Source organism: Talpa europaea (genome assembly GCF_964194135.1).
Source record: "Talpa europaea genome assembly, chromosome: 6".
NCBI lineage: Eukaryota > Metazoa > Chordata > Mammalia > Eulipotyphla > Talpidae > Talpa > Talpa europaea.
The window spans coordinates 97,328,148-97,354,404 of record NC_140072.1 but is presented as its reverse complement, the minus strand read 5'-3'; the positions used below and the strand labels follow the sequence as shown (position 1 = coordinate 97,354,404).

Sequence of the window (26,257 nt, the reverse complement as noted above, 5' to 3'; positions counted from 1 at the left end):
CACAGCTTTAGCTGAACCTGTGGGAGCAAACTCATCCAGGAGTGGACAGCCCTGGGGGGTCATTAGGGAAAGTATGGAAAAAGGGTATGGTCCCCACCCACACCCCACTCCCGCCCCGCTCAAGATACCATCGTCTTACTGCTATTAATAACATATGTGGCCAGGCAATTACAGACCACATATGGATAATCACATCTTGCCTTTCAAAGTTAAATCTGATCACCTCTAGGGTCAAGGAATTCCGAGTTATCACAATGGTTAAAGTCTGTCTTCTAACACTATTTTGGACCAAAGTTCAAGTTCTAGAGGCCTGAAATGTAGTTTATCTTTGTTCTGAAGTATACATGTGTTGTAGTTTTTTGTGCATGAACTGCACCAAAGCTCAGCCTATGGAGGAAGCCCTGATTCCCACACCAGTTTACCTGGTAAATGTTTCTTTTCAGAAAACAAAATCAAGAGGCTTCCCTTCTGCTTTCAGCTCTGCTATAAATCCCTCTGCAGTTCTGAGGGCTTTGTTCATTTGTGAAATTAAGGCAGTCTTCCAATGTTTACTTCTTTGTCTCCCCCACATGACTGAGAGCCCCCTAACAACAGAAATTCTTGTATCAATCATTGAATTCTCAGTGTCTAAAATAGTGTCTGGCATATAGTAGACACTCAACAAAAGCTAAAGGATTGACTCTGAGTTTCCTTCCAGTTACAATGCAACATGAGTCCATAAAATAATAATCTCACGCATTGAGTTGATTCCAATACATGGAGCAGAGAACAAGGGCTTTAAGCTCTCTTATTTTTCTCCACCCACTGTTGAAACAATTTCATCAACATTTCTACCAGAATACATGTAACTTGTACAAATGGATATGAGGTCTGACAAATTTTCCCCTTCTCTGACAATACTGGAAAAGATTTCAACGGGAAGAAACTGAAAGTATCAATTTGAAGTGTCGATGATCAGCAGGTTTTATTTATGCAAGGTGTATCTGCTAGTCATCCCCATCCATAATCAAGAACAGGCCACCCACAGTAGCTATCCCCAAGGCCTCTATGCTTCGCTCCCCTTAGTTCTATGCTGAGCTAACAAGTCTGAAAGCTTCAAATGACATGGCAATCATTCCTGATCTGGAATGGGAAATGACCAAGGAGGACACTGGGTTTTTTGTTTATTTTCATGTACCTCACGTTGGGGTTCTTGGTTGTAAAGACTGCAAACAAATTCTCACCAGATGTGAAGAGAAATTCATTGTAAGAATTTCTGGTCCCATAGATGAAGTGGGACACCACCACTGGTTCAACCACCACCACCTCCACCACCACTGCTATATACTACCTGCCTCTTCAGCACCCCACCAACAGGGTGAACTTTAACTTGTACCCTTGTTTTTGCACTGCCTGCTCCAGATTCAAAGTTCCACACATGAGCATCAAATTGGTCAAAGTGGGTCACACCCCAGCCCTAGCTGCCAGAGAGTGGGAGATGAAGTCTTGTTCACCATTATACTACCAAGGAGTATGAGAAGGTCTTAAGACTCACATAGTAGGGCACATCCCAAATAGAAAGAAGGGCTGCAGGCTGGTCAGCCACAGAAAAATGGCAGGTACCCACTACATCACAGCTCAAAAGCATAGCCTCTGTATGCTTTGATAACACATCATTTACAAAGATGGATAAAACCAGTTCCCACAGTCACAAATTCAGCACCCTAAATAGGCCAGGCTCATGATCAATGCACATAAGCTTGTCAGGAATTCTTGTTCTAAAGGTACAAAAGTTAGCAGCCCAAATTAAATTTGAATCAGTTTGCAGTTTCCTGTTACTTTATGAAGGCATTTTAGCAGTTGAGCACTGCATGCTCCCGGGATGTCATAAAATTCTGCAAGCAGTAAAGATTAAATCAAAAGAACTGTCAACTCTTGGTCAAATTCCCATTAACCTGCTAGGAGCCCCCCCACCACACACACACACACACACACACACACACACACACACACACAAAGAAGCAAGGTAACTCCAGATCTTGCTCCTACTTAGCATGGTTGTTACTCGGAAACTCCAGGGACACAGCTCCCCTGTTGAAGAGCCTCTGGGATGAAGCGAGCTAGATCAAGCCCTACTTTAGGGCAGATAGAAGGTTGAGTGGAGGAAGGAACAAGAGCAATGATGGAAGGGAAAGCTTTGCTTAGTGGGAAAAAAAAAGTTATTCTCAAGGCAATAAACAGGACTGAGACCTGCAGAGGAGCAGGTCTGAATGCAGAGGACAAAACAGAGCTGTGTAAAGGAACAGTCACAGCAGGAGACTGCCTCATCCAAATACAGCAGCAGTAACCCTAGGAAAGGACATAGGAAGAGCCATTTCACTTCCAGCAATCTATTCCACAGATACTTGCACATGTACATAAAGGTGTATTTACAGGGATGCTCACTAAAGCATTATGAACAACCAAACACATACAACAAAACCAACAAGCGGGAAATAATTTCCTTCATAGTTCTATATATTACTGTATAATCATTCTATGAGACATTAAGCACTATTAAGAAAGTGGATATATAAATAAATGTGATCATGTTGCTAAGTGAGAAAAGCAAGAGGCAAAACAATTATTATGATTCCATTTGATTTTAAAAAGAGAAAATACAAATAGGCATATACAAATATGTATATAAATGTTGGAAAGTTATCTTAGAAACCTTGGGAATCAATGAGGTGGGGGAGCCTATTCCTTTGGAATGTCTACTATGAGTGTTCAGCCTATTTATAGCCAAAACAGACTAATGAAAAATGTAAAACTTAAGCATTTTTAATTAGTCATTATCAAACAGGTTAAAGAAAAAAATCTTTCCCAAGTAAGGCTTCTCCCAGTTAAGAATACTTTCTGCTTGTTCTTTTTTCCTTAATGTTTCTCTGAGCCAGGTCCGATCTCAACTCAGGAGGAGGACCTTGCTCCTACTTCTGCCTCCAGCCTGGGCATTTCATCAAGCCCTGAGGGAGGTGAATCAGGAAGAGGCATGTTCTGAACCTCACACCACAGCAAGTGCTGCTGAGCGGGGAGTGACCTGCTATCACCTCCCCACCAAAGAAAAGTGAGTGGTTACTAAAGCACGGCACTAGAGCTGGGGCTACTTGGTAATGAAAGTGGTGATGTTGCTGGGAACAGTGAAGCCCAAGGAAAATGGTTTGGAAACTGAACAGACCTCTAGAAAAAATAATCACCAGATTTTATCAATACCCTAGGTGAATTCTTCTTCTGGGTTACCAAAAGCATTTTCCAAAAGAGCCTGTGTTAAAGCTTCCATGAGGAATGGGGATGAGCTTAGCAGAGGCCTCTCCCCCAAAGAGTGAAGGAGCTCTCCCTAACTTCATACTGACAAATAGGTATGGGACTCACACAAAAGCCTGCAGAAACCTAGCCACGATGCCTGGGCACTGCAATTGGAAAGGAGGACTCTTCCCCACCACGTCGCACCACCCCAAATCCTCCAGGTTTCACTTCCCTACTCTTTTGATCCCAAGGCTAACTCCCATCTGTTCCATACCTGGAAAGTCCAGGATTGAGCCCCATAACTGCCTGCTCCAGGATGACGCAATCTGTAAGGTCCTAATACCAGTCTTTGTGAGACATGTAGACTCCTGTTTGTACACCTCCAAGTCAAGGGAACTCAAGTCCCCAAGAGTGGCTGAGAAAGTCCAGGAGGCACGTGTAGCCAGAAGAGGTTCAGGGTGGCCAGGGCTGGTGGGGAGTCAAAGCTGGTCAAAGCGGGCCACCTTTGGGCAGTGACAACCAAAATCGACCTGGCTGCAGGCCAAGAACCCTTCACCCTTCCTCCACATTTCACGCAGAAGTGTTGCTGACCCATCTTCCCTGTAACCCCCACAACCACCAGGCTGGAAGGCCAAGCTCAACCTCATCCTCACACCTCCGTACCCCAACCCAGGGAGATCTTGCCCTTGCTGCAACATTAGAATAATGTCCCTCCCACCGTGGGCTTCCCGCACGCAGAACCCTTCTCCAGACCCTTGACAGGCAGATTCCTTTGGACTGTTCCCCCAACAGCTCAGGGCCAATCAGTCCTGGGGAGGGGGGGCCCGATGCAGGGGAGACCTTGCCGCCTGTCCTGAGCAGCAGCCGCCCCAGTCTCTCCCCAGGGCTTTTGGGTGCGTGCGGGGCCCAGGAACCCGGGTGCGGCCGCGCCCCCGCCCCTGTGCGCACAAACGCCGGTGGCCGCCAGAACCTTCACCCCGCTGCGTTTGGCGGCCCGATCCCCACTCCGCAGGGGCCCCAGCCCCGAGAGCGGTTCGGTGGCAGCTCTGTGACCGCCTGGTGCGAGGACCGGACGCCCGGCAGCGGCCGCCTCGGGGCGCGCTGGTTAGGTAGCTGGGGGGACCGGAAGGATGGCGAGGAAGTAGGAGAGGGTTTCCTGAGATGAAAGATTACTTCCGTCCGGGCTCTGGCCTCTCTCTGGAGCCGGAACGCTGGGGGTTGGGCGCGGGGTGCGCGGGGTGCGCGGGGTGCGCGGGGTGCGCGGGGTGCGCGGGGTGCGCGGGGTGCGCGGGGTGCGCGGGGTGCGCGGGGTGCGCGGGGTGCGCTGGCGCCGCGCCTTGCCACCTGCAGCGCCCGGGACGGGCGGGACTGGCTCGGCCCGGTCAGGCGCTCACGCAGGGGGTCTTGCAGGTGAGAGTCGAGCGCACTTCCCGGTGCCCACGCCATGGTGGCCAAACAGCGGATCCGGATGGCTAACGAGAAGCACAGCAAAAACATCACCCAGAGGGGGAACGTAGCCAAAACCCTGGTAAGGCGGGACAGGGGGCCGACCGGGCGGGGCGGGGCGGGGCGGCCCGGGCGGGCTGCGGACGCTGGGCCCGGCCTCCCGGCTCCCCTGCGCCCCGGCCCGCCCCTCGCGGGGTCCCGCAGAGTGGGCTGGGAGAGGGGTGGCCTCGGGGCTGCGCGGACTCTGCGGTGCGCAGGACCCTGGTTGGTCATGGCCCACTGGGAGTGGCTGCTGGGGCGAGCGGGGAGGCACGGGAGAGCCTCCCCAGGATGGACGTGGGCCTTTGTCTCTGGGAAAAAGCGAAAGGCACATCCTTGAGGAAACAGTTAAGCCAGTAGGCCCGGAACCTGGTGGATGATACAACATTTGTTGGTTTAATGAGTGAATGAATGAGTGAATAGAGGCAATTTATAATCTCCCCCTCGCAGGCTTCACCTCTTGCGCTCCATCCTCAATAGATGCACATCAGGTTAAGGTTTTCTTTCCTTCGCAATGGTTCCCCAGTATAAGTTGGCAATACAGAATGAGATTCAGACCTATATTTCCCTGCATCCTTCTTCTTTTGCCTCTTCTCCAGTGAAGTCTCTCACCACCAGGCTGAAGTTTAAACACAGCAGTGCTCTTGTTCACCCTGTGCAGTCATCCTACGGTATGGTCCAGAACTTTAGAGACTAGTTTAGTGCCAGTCATTCTATGCCCCCTCCAAACTGCTTTATAAGATCCCTTTTAAGTAAAATCTGTGCTTTCTCCACAGGGGTTTCTTTGAGCCAAGCTGGTTTTCTTCAGAAAATGCCAGACCTGTGATTTTGGAGGTTGTGAGGCTTGCCCCCATGAGTTGTTGGGCAGTGTTGGTCTCCAAGTCTATGAGCAAAGGTGCATAGGATCCTTTATCCCATTACAGTTTAGCTCAGCTGAAGCTTGGGATTTGGCTGGAAAAGCTTGCATTCTTAATGAGGCAATTCCCTTTGACCAGAGAAACTCTGCTGGTTTGATTAAGTGAGCAAAAAACTGAATCTGCAGTCATCACAGCAGAATTCCTGCAAAACCAAGCAGCATTGTGGCACAGAAACCTTAGGCTCAAACTCAACCTTTGCACATAGCTCCAGGCTTCACTTGTGCTTGAAATTCTTTCATTTGGGAATGAAATCATTTCGTTGTGATGGGACAGCAATCTGTCAATGTGCTGTCAGATTGGAGCCATTTTTCACATAGACCTACACTTTCCCTATCTATTTTTCCTCATAAAAAAAAAAAGTTGCTGAACAAACTGACATTGAGGAACAATTTTTTAATTCAAGGTAAAGCATTCAGGGTCTTAACAAGCCTAGATCACCACCCCCTATGTCAAATACATGAGTGGTTCTTTTTTTTTTTAAGATTTATTTATTTATGCATACAGGAACTAGGGTACAGGCCAGAGGTATGGGGGCGTGAGAGGATTCACCAGAGACAGAGTGGGGAACAGAACAGGCAGACTGACGAAATACACTGCTGAGGGGAGCAGCGGGCGAGGCAGGAGAGGTCTGCTGCACCATCTGGGTAGCTCCATGGCCGGGGATCAAACTCATACTGCAGTGGCTGCGGATAGCTTTGTAGGTTGTGTCTTAACCACTTGCGCCACCAGGGAGGCCCACCAGTGGTTCTTTTTAATGAACTAAGAAATCAGAATTCAGTTTGGTTGTTAAGTGACCTCAGTTCACAACCTATCTGACTGCAAAGGTAACAACAAAACAGGAACTAACTGGCAAAGCTGTTTTATCCATTAGACTTGGTAAACTCAGTGCCACTTCTAGTTTTTCGAGACCACAAGAAAATGTTCAGGGCGGGAAACAAAAAATATTGGCTCTAAAATAAAGAAAATGAAAAATTGGAGGAAAAACTGTCTAAATATCTAGAAAATTTAGTCACCTGCAATCAACTCAACTTTCAAAGCCACATTTAAATTATATTTGATGTACTATGTGAGTGAATTTAATAGGTTCTGATATATCACAGGGTAGACCTTTCAAAAGTGCCTAGGGTTTTTAATGGCTCTGCTAAATTTGTAATGAAAGTTTTTCAAATCAAGCCATTTATGTATGTTTCTTTTCAATTGGTTAGGATGGCTTTTGGTTAATGTTATTCTAAGTGGATTAGTGTCCAAAAAGAAAAATTAATTTCTCTTTCAGAGAGAAACTCTGAATCTCAAATTCCATATTCCCAATATAGGTCAAACATGATTATATTTTGAAATACATAATATTCAAGAAATAACTTGTTCAGATGAAATTCAATAAAGGGGAATGCATAACAACTTCTAATAGAAAATTCAGAGTAAACATTTAGAAAAATAATTCTCCTTTAATTGTATGCAGATGCTTCAGTATTTCATTAATAGCTATAGCTATGAGAGGAATCAATGTTATCTTTCGGGTAGGAGACAAATTCAAGAAATAGAGAATGGATAAGCATTTCCTCATTATACTCTAGTAAGTTCTTCAGAAAGAAGGAGAAATTTAAATTTCAGAGATCTGTGATTCCCCCACTGGTATCTTATCACAGGGAAAACTATACCATGACATTTTGGAACCTCAGGAAGTAACAGATTCCTATTTGAAATGAACCATGCCATTTGCTGGATTGCTACTGCTTCTTTTAAACCTTTCCCAGGGATACGCAGGTTTAGGTGAGTTGTCCCATTGAGGATTGTATTGGGCACTTATTCCCCAAAAAGAGTAACCCAAAGCTCTCAGAAAGGGATATATTGGTACTATGATCAGCCAGGTGTTCGTGAGCTCTGAAAGTACCCAAATAATATTGACTCTCTGAGAAACATCGTCAAAAGCGTTTTGTGTGTGTGTGATATGAACTGCAAACTGTGCATGCTGATAATTTGTGTTTTTCTGCAAAAGAAAAATAAAGCACTCCATTTGGTATCTATACTAGACCAATAATTCTTTTACAGGCTTCCGAATTCACTTGTTGTCTTTGCTGGAGACAGAGCTAAATGAATTTTTTATATAGCATTAATGGGATGACAACAACAGAATAAAACTGATTTCTGGTTAACTGTAACAAATTGTTAGGAAACTGATAAAAGAGGATGGGGAAGGGAAATGTCACATTCCTTTCAGATAAACTTATTTAAATAATAACTCTATTATTGATCTGACCTTGACCTAGTCTTAAGTGTCAAGAATGATCTGGTAAAATGCTGGTTGAAGTTATCTTATGCAAGTATGCAAGACTGATCTGTCCTTGTCTGATCAAGAACAACCACCTATTCCTTTGCAGTATGATTTGCCTCCACACAGGAGTGCTAGGCAGAAGCTTTTCCAGGAGACAGATGCGAATGGTTTTAATCCTTAGAGTCCTTAGAGTCCACCTATAAGGGCAGACTACAAAGGCAGTCACTGACTCTTTAATCCATAATTCTCTAGTAAGAGAAATGAAAGGATAATCCTGCCACCAAATAGCAAGTATTAATTTGAAAAAAAAAAAAAAAAAGACAATGTACTTCCCAGACTGGGTCTCTACCTAAGAAATGGTATTTCATGAAACTTGTATGCTTATTCATCCTTGAACAACAATTTGTTGAGGATCTATTATGTGTAAATTCAGTGCCAGGCTTTGCTACACATTGATACATAAAACAGACACAGTGCCTCCCCTTAGGACACTGGCAGTCTAGTGGAGGGACAGATAGCAAAAATTATCACAGGGATAAATATAAAGCTACAAACTGTGAAGAATGCTCTCAAGGAAAAGTAGATGGTGATACCAGTAACAAAGAATCCAAGGCAGAAGAGGGAAGACCCTCTAGGATTTAACAGCTAAACCGAAAGCCAGAGAATTGTTACCTTCTCTGCAATCAAAGTTCTTTTATATAGGCTAACAACCTGTTTTTGGCTCAAACTAATGAGGAAATACTTAGTTTTTTGCTTTTTCCACTCTTACCTTCTCTCCTTTTTTTTTTTTTTTTTCTTGTGGGACCCTGGCCAATGGCCGGAGATCGAACTGGCACTGCAGAGGCTGCGGGCAGCCTCGCAACCCAGTGCTCAACCACTGCGCCACCAGGGGAGGCCCACCTTCTCCCTTTTTATTTGAGAAATGCACTATTTTTTCAGATACTTCTCTCAGAAAATAACGGTTTTTCCATGGATTGATTTTAAGGACCACGCCCTTACCTGCATATAGACCTAGGGGTGTGCGCAGAAGGCCATTCTTGTTATGAAGTTTGTGCTTGGGTTTGAAATATGCAGGAAGAATGCAAGGTTAGGTGCAGACGTAACAGTCCCCTTCAGCTTCCCAGGCGATGCAGAGATTTCTCCAAAGCCTAAGCTTTATTAAGCCTCCGGGGGTTTATTGCAAAAGGCTGCTTCCCTCATATCCATTCACAGTTGTGCAGTCTTCTATTGTTCTAAGGATTTCCTCTACACACACTGATTCCATATATATATATATATATATATATATATATATATATATATGCACAGAAAAGGTTTTGAGAAAATGGCTCCCAGTTCACGCCAATAATTTGTGTATTTACACCCCATCTCTCCCCAAAATACTTATTAAAACCACCAAGTTCACTGAGATACAGGGGTGTTACTGAGGTAACTGGTGAATATTTTTAAACATATATGGATCCTTTACGATTGACTTTATTAATCTCTGCCTTCTGGGTTTGGAGCCTGGGTCTGTCCCATTCACGGTGGAATCCTCAGGTCCTAACGCAGTGCCTAGTAGTGCACAGAAAATGTTTATTGAATGAACGAACTTATCTTCCTTTATCCTGTTCCATTTTAGAGGCCGCAAGAAGAGAAATATCCTGTGGGACCATGGCTGTTGGCACTGTTTGTTTTTGTTGTCTGTGGCTCAGGTATTGTTTTTCCATTGACCTTATACATCCTATCTTCTCTACTGTCCTTCAAAAACACATTTTATTTGCAAGGTAAATTGATGAAAAAAACATTGACCTGAGGTTCAAGTTAATCACAGCCTGAAACCTTAATCTTAAGTGTTTTGATTTACTTACTGTTCCAACAGACCAAATATGGGCAGAGACAGAACTGATAGGCTATCAAATCACAATCATAAAATGGTTATGCTCAACAATTGACTCCATGTACTTTACAGTCCAACTAAGTCTTTCTGTGAAGACATAGCCTTAAAAGGGTATTAAGAACAGAAAGTGGAACACCTACTTGCCTGTGATAAGTCCACATTCCAGAGAAAGGGAGAGGCTTTATGCCTTAAGAGGAAGCTCTAAAAACAACTAGATCAAACTGAGCCTTTGACCGGAGCCTCCACATACATGAGCATTATCCTTGCCAAGTTCAGACAGCTGCCTTTATGCTCGAGTGCAAGCGCACACATCCATAATGGGGTGAACAAAGGAATTGTGCAATTGTTTGCAACTGAATTCTGGTTTTAGTAGCCTTAGCATGTTCGCCGTGGGTTGGGTCTCTGTAGTACTGATGAGCACAAGGGCTTCAGGTCTCCAGGATTCGCATCCTATGGCAGGGAAGGTGAGAAGTCCACATCTTCCTGTGAAGGCCTGTCCCTCAAGAAGACATCATTCTGCCCCAATGACAAGGATAAAGATAGGTCATTATGCCAATGATGTCATAAAGACATCATTCTGCCCCATGACTAAAGATAGGTCAGTGCCTCTGATCCTTAGATCATTCGTCCAAGGAAACACAAGATTTTAGGAGGAAGCATTATTACTGCTTGAAGCTCAGATATTTTAAAGATGATTTGATGTCCCTAGACGAGAATATCTTCCAAAGAAACAAAGCTATGCCACATGTTTCCAAAGATATGTCCTCAAGGGGAAGGCTTTGCTCAATATGGGGGCCCTTCATTACTACCACTTCATCACCATCCTCTGCTGGGATACTTTTGAAGGTGGAGGGATCACTTCTTCAACAGGTCTGTTCCATTTCTGTATAGCTCCAAGTTTGTAATAAATATCTCCTCCCTTTGAACCACATTGTGATGTCATCTCAACAGTAATTTAGGTTGAGATTCCTAGAATCACACAAAATGGATTCATTCTTCTCTGAACATCTGGAGACCTCAGATTTTCTAAAAATGACTGCCTGGCACTTCCTTCTACAAAGTAAACTTCCCTAGTTCCCTCAACGGGGTATCATGAGATCTGGTTTCTAGAATCCTCTTCTGCCTATGCTCCATGACTCTTTTAATATGTAACATTTGCAACCCCAGAAGTTGATCTAGAAGTGATGTGACTGCTAGAGAGGCAGTAGGATTGTGACTGTTCTTGATCTTATCACTCTGCTTCTCTTAATATGACCCCAACTTGCAGTTTCTTTTTAACATTCACAGCACATTCTAGATTCACTAGCTAATGACCAGTCTGGCCCCACCAAGTTCTTTGTCACGTAAACCTGCTACAGCCTTCAGAGATGCTTCTAAACCTGCCCACACACCCAAAGTTGTCTCCTCATTACTCGCTATTTTATTTTATGAGTCATGGCCCTCATTAGCATTTGAAATTATTTAGTTTGCTTACTTATTATCCATTTACTTCTGCAAGGATATAAGCTCAGGGGAGGCAATGTTTATTTTCCACTAAGTGTATAGATCCTTGCAGAGTATATAGTACATGGTGAGTACTCAGTTTGGCCGGTTGGCTGGATGGATGAATAAAGCCAGATAGTCCCCATGCTGCAAATATCCAACTGACTGCTTTGAGACCTAATATCATCAATATTTCCATTAAAATTTTATTGTTGATTGTCAGTTGTCTGTCTTTGACAGTGTAGCCATAAAGTCTGGAAACACAGACAACCATACATAATAAATGGCTTAGGGCAATTACATTATAAGGTACACTGTGGTTTGCCACATTTCATGATCTGTCCAGTGTGCTGCTCTTCATTAGAAATGCATAGTCCCAAGCACCGCACACAATTGCAGTGAATACAATGTATTCAAGCAGCTTTTCCACCGGTACCTGCATACTCATCTGTGATGATCTGTCTCTGATTTTCAACCAAAACGGAACAGATAAACAAAAAACATGTGTCTTTAGAATGTGGCAGAAAAATCAAACCCAGTCAATTCTATATAAAAATGTTATCTATGTTTTCTGGCTTTATGGCCAGCCTATAGACTGTGAAATCTTGGATCTTGAACCTTCTAATTTTCCTCCTTTCCCAGCTTTCTAGTCTCTGAAAGCATATTATACCTCTAAGTCATTGATAAAAGTATAGATTTGGAGAAGCCTACAGAACACAATTACAGACAACTCCCTTCAGGTTGGCTGAACCTCTCAGCAAAACCCATTCAAAGAATCACCATGCTTGGAGGGTGCCCTGTGTGCCTGGCACTGTGCCGGGTTTGCAAATACAAACCCCTCCAGGGGCGTGCGGGCTTTGAGAGAGGCAGATAATGAAGCTGTCAGTTGTAGGCAGGGAAAGAGCACTAAGATAATGGAGTGCCTAGAATGCTTGGCAAGCCTGGATAAGGGACTGTCTTAGTCCATTCTGGCTATTGTAACAAAAGCCTGCAGACTGGTTGACTTAGAAAGAGCAGAAATATAGAATCATAGTCAGATAAAGAGGCCAGCATGACTGGGAGAGGATCCTCTTCCCAGTCACAGATGTCTCCTTGTTGCCTCATGAGGTGGCCACATGTGTCCCATGGGGGGCAGGGAGATCGCTGAGGTTTCTTTTATGAGAGCGTAATTTCATTCATGGAGCTCCTCCCTCACTTCTTGAATCACCTCACAAAAGCCCCACCTTCTTACACCATCACATTTGGCATTAGGATTCCAAGAATTGGCAGGGGGTGGGGGAAAATAGGAGGGGACACACGTTCAGATCACAGTACAGAGGCTAAATCACACTGGGCCTGAGAAAGTTCCCCAGAGGAGGCTTTTGAGCTGAGTTTTGAAGGACAAACAACCAGAAAAGGGTGTGAGGAAGGTTATTCCATGGGGGTGGGCGGGGGAGCGAGAGAAAACAGAGGCTTGAGATAGTCCCCTGGGCTCAAGAACAGGGAAGCCCAATCACAGAACCTGTGAGACTTGTCATGCAGCCCGTGTTGTTAGAGCCTAAATAGATACAGAACCAGTAGTGTTTTCTCCTGTGACTTCAAGATTCAGTTACTGGGGTCCTCCACAGTCTGTGCCCTTGGGTGGGAGGGTGGGGGTTGTGTGTGTGTGTGGGGTGTGTGTGTGTGGTGTGTGTGTGTGTGTATACACACACATGCACACAGCGGGTGGGAGGGAGGGGTGGGATGAAGGGGGAGAGGACAGAGTCACTAGAGCTATTTGAACTAGCATGTTTTTTCCCAAACCTATGATAGTTCTCAATATCCATCCTTTTCAAAGGGCTTTAAAAGCCTCCCTAAATTACATTTTAATTACAATTTTGCCACTCTCATCAGTCCCTATAGTCGGAAGTAGCCCCTAATATCTTTCCCCTTTGGGTACATTGAGACTTTGCTGACCACAGTGTGTTGGAAACCTCACTGTTACTCTATCTGTGGGTGTGCTCAGGGACCCGGGCTGGCAGCCTGCAGGACCCGGAGATTTGGAATAGAAGTGGCTTTAAGAGAACATGTCACTTATTAGCGTGCCACATCCTCTCTCCTTCTGTGTTCAGGGTGCTGTGAATGAGGCTTTTTAAATTGTTTCCAGCAAGACCAGTTTACTGTGGTGGAAAGGCTAGGCGGAGACCAGGAATTGAGTGGCCTTCCTTTCTCTAGCCTCTGCTCATCCTCTGGGAACCAGCGCTCATGACGCCTCAGCAACGGCCTCATCCCTTTTTTAATCATAACTAAAAATAATGCACTATGCTCTTTTTTTGCCAACTTTAGTGATTTTTTGCAAGCCTCAGCTCCAGTCAGGCACTGTTCTCACAGAAATGTGTCAGTCCTCTCAAGGTGTCCTTGGTTCTGTGCCCTTCTATCTCTGCACATGTCCCTTTCTCAAGTGGACATGTAGAAAAACACCATCGCTCTGTCAGCTCTGTGTTCATTGCCACCTCTCTGGGGTTACGATGATTCCCTTCATCTCACAGAGTCTGTCCCTCAGAGTTTCTCCCTTCAGGGTTGCAGACCACAGACTCCAACCTTTCTTTTCTCTACATTTATACAAATGTGATTTCCTCAAGTCAGGCTTCTCTGCTTTACATAATGAGCCTTCTTGGTGTGAGGACGAGTGGACCCCCTTATCACTAGACTCTCACCTCATTCCACTCTCCTAATCCGAAGGGAAGACTCCCTGAATCTGACATCCGGCCTTACCTGCTCCCCTGAGAAACAGGTCCCTGGCATGTCCTGTAGAGAGAGAGACCCCCTTTCTGTCCATTCTATGAGGTCACTTTCCTCAAATCTTGAACAAGACAGACCCACATGCCAGACTTCAGTTCGAACTGACCATGTGCCGTGGTATCTATGAGGTCATTTGTCCACGGAGTTCATATTGTTGGTTATTCATATTTTGTATCTTTTTATACAACGCTAAAGAACAATGTGAAATCTAACATTAATGAAGATGCTTATTGATCTAATTCTTTTGAAAGACCCAGTTGCTTTCCTTACTTTCTTCTCTTAACCCGCTTCCCTAATTGATGATTGGTCGGGCAAAATGTTTTTTTTTGAAGAAAGAGTGCTGTGCCTCGGCTAAGTAAATATTCAGGTCAGACTAGCAATAGGGAATGTACATTTGTCTGTTTTCCTACCTCCATTCTGGGAAGGAATTCAAGCTGGTACATATCTAACCACATGCTCTCTGTTGGTTAACCTTTCTCCATTTTATGTAAAAATCATGCTAACAGATCTCCAGGAGGCTCCAGGACGCTCGGTTATGGGGAGGGATGTCTCACAAACTTTTGATCCCTTCTGTCCAGCTCCTTTCCTGTGCCCTTCCTCATTTTCTGTACATGCTTCTCATGCCAATGTGCTGATAAGAGGGAGATAACAAGGAAGAGGAGCCAGGAGAGCAGCGAGGCTTACAAAGCACAGGCACCCAGAGATCCCAGCACAAATGTGCACTCAGGGAATGCCCACCCCCTCTGTGGAAACGAGATAAGCGGACAGACCTCCTGGGACTAGCCTGCTGGCCCCAGGTCCGAGTCCAGCCCAGCCCTGCTCCTGCCTCCTGCTTAGGTCTGTGGCTGTAACCTCTAATGCATTCCCACTGAGAGGCCGTTGGAGGAGGTTAGCTAAATACAGTTTTCTTCAGAGTAAGTAAAATTCTACTTTCCGTGATTAGGCAAGACACATCTTTGAAACCTGACCAATTGGCAGTGACAGAACAAAAAATCTCAAAAGAGAGGATAGTTTTGAATCTGCCAGATGTGGGCTCAAGGCTTGGCTTTGCTATTTATTAGCTTAATAATCTTGGACAAATTATTAACTATCTCTGTACTGATTTCTTGTAGATCAAATAAGGATAATAAGAGCCCCTCTAAAAGTTGTCCTGGCAGTGAATGGTTCTAGGGATGGACGTAAGTGCTGGCCTACAGCCTGCAGGGCGGCTTCAGTCACCACATCTCTGTCCCCAGTGCCCTTGGGGGAAAATAGTGGCCCCAAGCGTGTGACCTCTGTACCTGGGTGCTTCAGCCTTTCATCCTCCCAGGCTGTGCCTTTAATTGGCAGGCTTAGCTGCTCTCCTTGGTCTAGATCTTTCAGAAAGCAGTTGGCCCTGCCTCCTCACTCCAGGGACCAGTGTGAGGAAGTTTAATGATAACACCCTGGGTGTGTCTCCTGAGACTATCTTCTCATGATAAAGCATCAAAATCCTTCAGACTTCTCCCTGCAGTAAAAAGGGAGTACCCACATGCACACTCAAAACTCAGGGAGAGGGGCTTATACTTAAGGTGAATATCAGAAATAAAATACAAGTTTCATTTCCTTAGAGTAACACGAATGCATCACTATTTTGCTACAGAAGTTATCTCTGTGAGATACAAAAGCTTTGGAACAGTGTGTTCTTTGAGACACAAAATTATCCAGATAAGACATCCCAGAGCCACCTCATGCTTTGTTTTGCTTAATTTGGTAACCAGCCTTACTGTAGTTAATATTGTAGACATTCTGTCAGAAATCTCAAACTGTTTCTCAGTCTACCTGTAAGGGGTCCCCTCAGATTATTATTCCAAATGGACCAGAAACTTTTCTTGTTCAAGTCTTGACCCAGAACTTAGTATTGCTTGAGCCTTTTTAACTGGTTGTGTTTGTCTTTCCTTGGTCTCTTAGGGCCCCAGATCCACACGGAAGCCTTGAGAGACTTTGCCATTCTTTCTCTCCCCTTTTTATAAAAACATTATCTTCCATTTCTGCAGCCAGTGTGGCCTTTTTCCAGATAAACAGCTTCTCCCAGCTCCCTCAGTCCTGGGTTTCAAAACCTGCCTCTTTGGAGAACTGCGTGATAGCTTCTAAGAGAGCTTGTTTTTATCTTAAGTCTCAGAGACAAGCGTGACCCAGAGTGTGTCTGAGACAGCAAGATGCTGTCATGCTGATACCAAGTGCTATCTTCAGGAGACACTTGCAGCCCTGATGTGCTTCCCAGACCAATAATGAAGATAGTCTCTACTGTTTGTGCCCAGAGCTCTCAACCCTTGTTTTTCTCTTTCTTTTGTCTTCAGCTTTTTGAAGAGCCTCATTGAGGATTCTGAGGCCATACCAGAGCTCTGTGGGAAAGTGTGCTGCCATTGATTAGTAATGTCTCTTATGGCCATGGGTACTGACAACAGGCTCGTGTGCTCATTTTTGCCTAACCTTTTTATAACGTTGATGCTGTGATATTCATAAGACAGCTGTCTAAGCATTTTCAACGTTACTCTTTGACTAAAATGCCTCCTGAAACCCTGTAAAATTAGGTTTTTCCCTTCACATGATGGTTATTTCAAATTATTGGTTGTTTAGCCAGCATTTACAAGTTTCTTGTGACCTTGTAGTATTATTTACCTCTTCAGAACCTGGTGAGATGCAACATGTTGACAGAAAGCAGCAATCAGAGCATCCTGCCACATGGTTTTGTCACAGTACTTACCCCTCATGGAGGTCTCAACTGGGATTAATGGAGCCACTACTTAATTCCCATCATCCCTTGGTCCTCCAAGGAAAACTCTGACATTCCAGCCATGCCTCAGCTCCTCCCTCAAACTATTTAGCCCTAATGTATTTCCAATTCCAATTTTATTCCTCTCCCTGTAGCCAACCTGATATTCATTTCCTAATTAAGGATGATGCAAATTGTAATGGTCACTGAGCCTGGGTATCTTGAGACTGATGAGCTTCTAGCCCCCATCAAAGGGAAACCTCTAGGGCAATAGGATTAGCTAGTGACTCTTATTTTCTTCATGATTTTCTCTATCTTCAGTTTTGTCAGTGAGCATATATTAGATTATATATATTGTCACTGTTGAACTCATAAAAAATTAAGTGTATTTAGAACATCTAGACTAGTGGGTTATAGCCTTTTTCCTTTTTAAGCAGCAGAACTCTGTTTAAATCTTAAGGGGAAACAAATGAAAGAGCAGCTGTTCTGGTTGAAGAAGAAAGAAAGAGAGAAAAAGAAAGAGAAGGAGATACTCCCTATGTTGCTCGATAGCCTGATTTTTTTCATCCCCAGAAGGAATACACATCTGGACCCTCTTTACCCATCAAGTTGGAAATTGTGTCTGGCTCAGAGCTGGCCTGTATTGTGACAGAGTAAATGCCTTTCAGCAAAAAGCCTGCTGGGTTTATCTGGCACCAGGAGTTGTGAGTAGCTGCACTGTTTCTCAGTAGGGATGTTCCCTCTGTCTGTTGGTTAACAGATTGTACTTTTCTCCTCTATCCTCTAGGGATTCTCCAGGGAGGAGAGATAACATGTCCCAGACAGGTCCAGTTTTGAGGGCAACCTTTTCAGAGCAGCTACAAGAAGTGATTCTCTGAGATTGTGGTGGGACTGGGCTCCTGTTCTCCGATCCTCCAGCTGTCTCCCTTCACCTGTGTGCTAGAAGTCTCTATTTCTAGAGCACCCACACACCACCCTCCCTAGAAGGGTGTTTTTGTTAAGGATGATACAGAGAAGGAAAGGAATAAATCTCTCTCACACACACACACACATATACACATACAGATATACACATATTCTACTTCGACCAGGACAGCTGCTTTATTTCCCTTTAAGATTTAACGTGCAACTCCAGGTGCCATGGATTTGAAACCTAGGCTCAAAATCTGGCCTGTGTCCCACTTGCTATGTGGTCTCATCCAGGTTTCTCCTGGTCACTCGAACCCTCAGCCCTCCAACTCTTAAAGGGGATGATGCTGGTTACACCTGGGATCTGCATGAAAATTAACCCTGAGGAGTCAGAGAGACCCCGCATTCAAATGTTTAGTAAAGCCACAGTGATGATCTGATGAATGTTTGTTTGCAATTACTGTCAGTATTGTCAACCTTAGTCACACTGTCACACCAGCTCCTGACCTCCCTGGCAAGGTTTTGACCAAGGCTCTGAATGCTTACAAGGAACACAGGATAATATTGTGACCTTTCTGCTGACTTTGCTTTGTGATGGTGAGAAAGCTTGTAGTGGGGAGCAGAACTTTGAGACAGCAGGAAGCCATGTGAGCCCTGCAGTCCTGGGCAGGTGAGAGTGGGCTTGGGCAGTCAGAAGTCAGTGGTATCACCTCTGTAGGGGAAGTTGGAGCCTCTTCTCTACTTCTAGAGACAACTCTATAAGCTCACCCATGGGGCTAAGCAGGATCTATTCATAGATCTATTTGGGCTGCCTTTCTTGATTATTTTTTTAATGCCAGGCTCTCCACACGTTTCCCCTTTGGTCATACAATCCCTCCAAAGACACTTCGGTGCACTCATTTTTCCAGATCCCAAAATTAGGACTCATGGTGGAAATGAGTAAGTGTTCATTTCCAATAAGAGAGCTAGTGTCCAGACTTACACCCTGAACCCCTGTGCTTTCTACTCCCCTGTGCTTCTCCTCTTACTACTTCCTACACAGTATAATGGAGCAGAAGTTTCCTCTAGCTTTAGGCCTTGACCTTCACATTGAGTATTGAAAAGAGCCCCTTTTATAACATCCCCAGCACCATTCCCTGCCAAGAAAGGTGTGTTGCCCAGATGTTCCAGATGTGCAGCCATCCTGAGTCTGTTCTCAGATGGATAAAGCCTTGATCAAGTCATGGGCTGCTTCTTGACGTGGCCCCCAGGCCCCCTGATCTCCCTACTCTTTTCTGGACACTTGCTCCAGGACAGACTTGACTTCACCATGTTTGCAGGTCAACCACATAAACACTGGCCTTTCCTGGAGACAACCAGAACCTTTCCAAACTGTGATGCCCAGAGGGAGTCACACCCCTGAGATTGGCAAGTGGGATGTTTGCGGAACTCAGCAGTTCTGGAGAAATTCTTCCATTTCACCACAAAGGAGCTTGAGGACGTGCATCTGCTCTGGAATTCCTTCCTCGGGATCTGAGATGAACAATCTGGAGAAGCTGTCTCAGCAGCCATTGGCATCCTCAAGGTGACCCACGGCCTCCCTTATTATATGCCTCCCTCTGCCTGGGCCCCAGGGAACATTTGGTCTGTAGGGGGTCTCTTTCCCAGAAGAGTGTTTCTGCTGTCTGCCTTTCTAATGTGCATGGAGGGCTTCACCTTCTTGCCTAATAGCATCTACTCTTCCCAGTGCCTTCCTGCCCTCGTCTGTCCCTGGCATCTCTCTCTTTTCCCTATTCTTCATCCCTGGAGAAATTACCAGAAAATGGTATTTTGCCTGTGACTTACTTTGTGCTGACACTTTCAGTTTAATGACCCACCTTTAAGGTAGGTCTTATCACCTGACATTTCTTCTTGTCTCTCATGGGGCCTTTGCTTTTCTTGCCAGCTCTTATCTTTTCCTTTTTTAATGAAAAAGAATCGATGTCCTATGATTTCTAGAGTTGTCTTATCCTCCTACAGGATATTCTTCTGGCCTGTCAGTCTTCTTAGTAACTCCTTGATCTCTCTTATCTTCAGTTATTTATTTTCAATAAAAGTGGCTTTCTGAATCTTATTGTCTGACAGGGTTCCAGCTTCCTGACAGTTTCCTAAGGGACCTACTTGGGTCATCCCTGTCTCCTTTCGACACTCCCAGTTAAGGGGTAGGTCAATCCCCTGGATAAAGGGAATTAGGATGATACCATCCTAGACCTGAAGGTCTTAAGTCCTCGCTAAGGATTGAGTTCTTGGGACATTTAAATCTGAAGGTAATCATTTGATGCTCACTCTTTCTGTTTACAAAGTTATCATTTGAGGTTTTTAAATATGTGTTTTCCTCCATGTGCTTTGCAGTTGTACACTTCTTATCATTCAACAAGTATTTACTGAGAACCTACTATGTACCCAAAGCTGAGCTAGAAGTGGGGTAGAATTCTGAGCAGCAGCATTTATGATACCTGCTTTCCTGGAGCTTACAGTCTAGTGGGGAAGAAAGCGGAGTTAACCAAGTCATCGCACTAAAACATGTATGAAAGTGTTTGAAGAAGAGGGATATATCACTATGAGAACACATGATGCAGAGCCGTTCTTGGGCAAATGGTTCTAAATGTGGTTCAGACCGTCAGCCTCAGCATCATCTGTGAACTTGTTAGAAATAGACATTCTCCATTCCTACCCCATGCTCACTGGATTAGAAACTCTGGGGCTGGTGTCTGTGTTTCTATGTGTCCTCAGGTGATTTTGACTTACATTCAAGGTTGAGAACTCTTTTTTTTCCCCCAAAGATTTATTTATTAATTTATACAAGAACCAGGTTACAGGCCAGGTCCACAGGAGGGTGAGAGGATTCACCAGAGACAGAGCAGGGAACAGAACAGACAGACTGATGAAATACACTGCTGAGGGGAGCAGTGGGGGAGACAGGAGAGGTCTGCCCCACCATGTGGGCCCCTGGCCGGGTGGCGGGGATCAATCCAGCACTGCAGAGGCTGCAGACAGCTTCACAGCACTGCGCTCAACCACCTGCACCACCAGGGGAGGCCCAAGGTTGAGAACTCTTGTTCCATTTGATCAAAGAAGGCTTCTCTGAAGAAACAACTTTTAAATTCTGAAGAAAAAACAGGCAATAAGATGTGGGGGTGGGGAAAGACTTCAGACAGGAAGAATGGCGTGTGTTAATAAGTCCTGTTGGAAGAGCAAGGTGTGTTTGTTTGAAAACATGAGGGAGCACCCCAAGAAAGGAGAAGAGTGAGAGATAAGTCTGGACAGGTTGATATGAGGGCTTCATCAAGGATTGGGCAATAGGAAACTTTTGATGTGCTTTAAACACAAGAGTGACAATATCTTATTTGTCTTGGTTAAAGAATAATTCTAGCTATGGTATAGAGAAAGAATTTAAATGGAGCAAAAGTAGACCAGTTGAAGGTCAACCACAGGTGCCTGGAGAAAGATGATGGTAATCTGAACTTGAGTGATTTTTGAAGGAATGGAGAAAAGGGTGCATAATCAAAAAAATTAAAATCCACAGGTTTGGGGCATTGATGGGACATGTCCAAGATGACTCTGGCAGTTTAGGTTTGCATGGAAGATAATGCCAAGTTTGGCTATGGGAAGAGGGCATGAGAAGGCCCTATTGAGTTCGACGTGCCCTTGAGTGATGTGCCACTGTCAACTAATGGTGAAAGCTGATCAACTAATCTAGAGCTTGGAGGAGAGGGCGGGGCTGAGGACAGACATTGGTGATTCATCAAAAACTAAGTCTCAAAGGAGATTGTGAGGCTGGATGAGGTGGCCCAGGGAGAATGTAATGAAGAGAAGCCAGAGTGCTCATTGGAGATCTTTGGTCTTCTTGTCAAATGATCAGATGGAAAAGGAAAACTCCACAAGAAACATTTAGAGCTAAGAGCCAACAAGAAGGAAACTAGAAACTAGAAGATAGTGTCACAGTGGCCAAAAGAGAAGACAGCTTCAAAGAGAAAGTGCTCTACAAGGGTAAGTAGGGAGGCAAGCGAGGCACAGGCTGAAGCACACCTGTTGGATCCAGTGATGGGGAAGACGAGTTGTGAATTTAACAAGAGATGTTTCAATGCAGCGAAGAGAGCAGCAGCTCGAATGACGTTAAGGTGGTAATAGGTCAGGAAATACCTTTTTGGAAATGGTTGGAAAGAGGAAGAGAGGACACTTGGTGATGGAAGATGTGGAATCAAGTTTGTTCTGGTTTGTTTGATTTTTGAACGGAAGTGGTTCTGGCATGGTAAAACCTAAGGATTTCATTGAGAGGTTGAATAAGAGAGAGACATGATCCTCTGAGGTTACCAACAGCCAGGATCCTAAACACAGGACAGTGAGTGAGGAGCCCATGGGTGCTGTGCTTGCCGCTCCCGCCTGGATTCCTCTGACCCCAAAGCCAGGCCCCCTGACCTAGAATGCCTGTGCCCTCCCTTTCTTAGCATCTCTCCTCCCTGCTGTCTCGCCTGCCCACAACCCCTTTCCTCCAGGCTGCTCAGCTGTTTTCTCAGCTTTGCTCACCCACTGTTAAATTATTAACTTGTCAGGGTCTGGACTCCCCACTTCCTTTCCCACTTTGAACCTGCTGTTGGCGTCCATCTTGTTCGCAGCCTCAGGAAGTCAGCACTTGGAACACTGGCCTGACTCTGCGGGTCACTGTTGGCAGGTGCCCAGAATTACCATTAATATAACTGGCAGAAGATACTGAAGACTGCTTAAAAATAGTGATACAACTGAAAAAGGAATGAGAAGTGCAACCATCTCTTCCTTGTCTTAGATGCAGAAGCAAATGAACCTAAAATAGAATTGATTAAATTTCTCCAAGTAGGTTCAGTTTTAAAGGGTCACCAGTAAACATCTTTAAAGACCATCAGATTTTTTGCATGTCAATTCATGAATTCAATTAGGGTCAGGAATGATATTTAATTCGTTCTTAAAACAGATTCAGACACAGGTAAGCTCATGTTAATGTTGCTGGTCTGAGACAAGCAAATTTCATCTAAGATTCTTAAGAGAAATTCACAGCAGTTGCTTAAAAACAATGGAGTGGTTTATCATTACCTGCCACTCCCAAAGTCATGAATTAGCTTAATGGGGTGTGATGGATTAAGGCACAGACTGTTTCCTATTTGTTGACCTACATCCCACTGATAATGATTTCTTGTCTAGGGACACAACTAAAGGAGAAATTACATTTTGAGCATCTATTATGGGGAGATCTTTTACTTATATCATCATATTTATTCCTAGCCATCCTTTGAGGTACATTATCTAGTTTTACAAATAGTGAAAGCATGGCTCAGAACTGCTTAGTAAATTCCCTATCCCCATGCCTCTAGTGGGTGGGAGTTGTGCTTGTATTCTGATCTCTGTGCTCACACGTGGAGAAGCAGCCAGCACTGAGGAAGTGACAGTCATAGACGTAACAGCAGTAGCTCCCACGCACAGTGCCCTGCCCTGGGAGGCGCTCCTGTGTGTGGCCTATCATCTAATCCCCGTAACAACGCTGTAGAAGGTGAAACAGGCTCCAAGAGGTTAAATTATTCATCCAGTCACACAGCTCTTCACTGAAGAATTAGAATTCCAATTTACTTCCATCTGACCCTAACATTCTATTCTAAAATAAGCTTGTTTATCAAAATTAGGGATGTTTCCGTGACCCCAAGAACAAAAGCCTGATGTAAATAGATGTAAATTTCTTTCCTAATGGTTTTGAATATACAACTGCCTATCAGCACTCCTGTTGAGGCAGAATACAGAATGCTTATTTAATTTTTATTCTTTATAAGCCTTAGGGGGCTGAGAAGATAGAAACACCAGCTATTTTGCAAGTTTATACATTTTGGTAAGATACTTTTCCATCTACCAAGCAGCTTCTCCTGTCAAAACCCACCCAAAAATCCAGACTAAGCAAGAAAACCTCTGCACACAACCAGAATCAAATAACGCAAGTAGTTGAGTTCACTCTACTGTGTCTAAAGAATCCTCTGACATTCACGCTGAACTGGTTTCCTGTAATTTTACAGATAATTCTTTGTATTCATCTTTGTCTACAGCAATAGAAGAGAGCCCACTGCATATTGCTGTAATAATATCATAGATGTGACCAGAAATAATAAATTGAAGCCAAAAAAGATGATAAGAAACAGAAGCAAGTACCCAGAGCTATTCTGGTGTCAGATCAAACGCCACACATCCTCCGTGACCATGTCACTTTATTGCTTCTCATTATAGTCACACTGAACATTCTTGAAAAGTTAACATTAAATCACATTTGGTGTTTATCCAATTTAGGGAACTAGCGGTGTGTGCCATGATTTTTTAAGGGGGAAAAAATATCAAACCTGCATTTATTGGTGTTTTATCGACCCTTCAAATCTAGCTGTCCAAGAAAGATTCCCCAGGACCTCTTTGTTACTTTTCTTTGTATCCCCTGAACACGGTGCCTGGCACAGAGTATGTGCTCACTAAACTTAGCTGGTAAAATAGCCAATGATTTGTTTCCTGAGGATCCCAGGAGCCTGTTCCATGTAGGGAGCCTGTGGTCAGCTAGGAGGAGGCCCTCCTGCATCTATTCTAGGATGGCCCTGTAAAGGAGAAAGGGGTGGGATCCCGAGAGCTCAGTATCTATTCTAGTTTTACTCCTGGTTAAATGAGATGACATCCAGTCTCCCCTCAAAACAAACAAAATGCACTATAGGCCATTAGGCCAACATTATGGCCGTCTTCATCAACATTGACCAACGCTGCCTGCTGGGGAGAATTAAAAATGAAATTGGAACTCTCCTCTCCACGTTGAAACCCAACAGATAAAACTGACTGGAAACCATCACCAAAATCATTGAGGGTCCCAGAAATTCCTTGTGGGCTCACAGGCTACCAGCTCCCTCGACATAACAGGCGAAACCTCAGCATTTTGGAAAGTCACAGACTGCAGAAGATTCGTTAGCATCAGGGGTTACTGGCAGCCAGGGGCCCCAGCGTCCTGTGTCTGCTCCACTCACCCAGCCTCCCTTGCCCGCGCAGGGGCTGGTTGCTTTCCAGATCACAGCCATTTTGAAAAAGGCAGCTGACCTGTAAAATGAACACCGTGCCTGCAAAAATCCCTGTGCCTCTCTCCCCAGCAGAAGCAGAGTTCTAGGGAAGGGGGCCAAATCTCTCAGGGCCTCAGGGGGTCCTGGCTCCCACTCCTGGAGGAATTAGCACAAGTTATCTATAAATCCCCGAGGTACCCATCAGGAGACAGAGCAAGACTGCCTTTCAAAGAAGTTCACTGACCTCTTGTTAACTTAACTCCTTGTTAGGAAATATCTAATCAGCTGTGTGCTAACATGGGGGGAGCGGGCAGGGGTCAGCAGAAGCAGGGCTCACTGTGGGGTGGGCTTCCAGCTGTGTGCTGTCTGCTGTCTGAGCTGTCTGTTTTGTTTTTCCCTTTCAGCTATCTTCCAGATCATTCAGAGCATAAGGATGGGCATGTGAGGCGGCCCCCTCCCGCTGGAGGGTGGAGGACCACTTAAGCTTTTAGCCGGGTATCTGTGGGAAGCAAACAAGCCACACAGAAGAGAAAGGAGGCTCGCTCAATTGTTCCCTGATCACTTCATCGTGGATGTCAGGCCAAATTGCCTTCTCACAGGACATCTCGGTACATCCGTGTTCTCAAGCGGAAAGGACATTTTGCTTTGCTGTTGGCAGGGTTGGAGCTCCCGGGGTGTCTGCAGCCTTGCGCTCCGTTTGCTTTTTCCCTTGGTTTCACTCATGTTTGCATGTGGCCCTCTGAACGATCACGGCTTTACGTCCCATGGATACAGTCTCTCCTCCATTGGGAATTGGTTTTACAAATAAATGTCTTTCTTCAACCTTACGCCATGTGTGGGTTACCGTGAGAATACCGAAGTCAGGAAAACGTCAGTGGGGCTCTCGGGGGTGGGGGACTTGGTTATGCAATTGGGTAAAGGTCGGGGAATCTGTGGGCTGGAACTGAGGGGAGATTTACTTAGTAGGGCCCTGCTGACCCCCAAGACCTTGGTCTGAAACTGTGGGCACTGCAAGCGCTTTGGGTTTTACACACATTTGACATTTTTTTCTTTACTGTTCTCTTTTTGGAGTTTTTTGGGTTTCTGCTATTGCTGTTTTTTCTTTTTAACCCAGAAAAGGCACCCACAATGTATATTAAGGTTTCGTTAGTTACCGCCTCTGCAGATTCCCTCAGGGCTTGGTGTAGAGCAGGAGTCTGAGGTCTCTTTGTGAAAACTGTCCAGCCTCCTCACACAGCGTGGGGCAGGCAGGAGCCCTGCATCTTCTGGGTGGTCAGCCGGGAGCACAGTGGGGTGAGGCCCAGGGCTTCCTGGTCAGCCTTCTCCAGCCTCTCAAACTATGGTCTGCCTGTGTGGGCCTCTCAGTGTGAGGGGAGCTGCCTCTGAGATACAGACTCGGGGGTTCCACCTCAAGCCTGCTACACCCAAATCACTGCAGATGGAACTAAGAATGCACCCCAGGTGAAGCTTAGGCACTCTACGTTTTGAGAACCACAA

General features: G+C 44.9%; 1 protein-coding gene across 1 annotated transcript; it reads left to right on the top strand.

The window, feature by feature from the left end:
• Nucleotides 1–4,687: 4,687 nt before the first annotated feature.
• SERP2 (stress associated endoplasmic reticulum protein family member 2) lies at nt 4,688–25,535 on the top strand. Its single transcript, XM_084234630.1, has 3 exons — nt 4,688–4,792; nt 9,560–9,632; nt 25,165–25,535. Exons 1-3 carry the CDS (start codon nt 4,709–4,711, stop codon nt 25,203–25,205), a joined length of 198 nt encoding a protein of 65 aa, XP_084090756.1. The 5' UTR covers nt 4,688–4,708; the 3' UTR covers nt 25,206–25,535.
• Nucleotides 25,536–26,257: the final 722 nt, after the last annotated feature.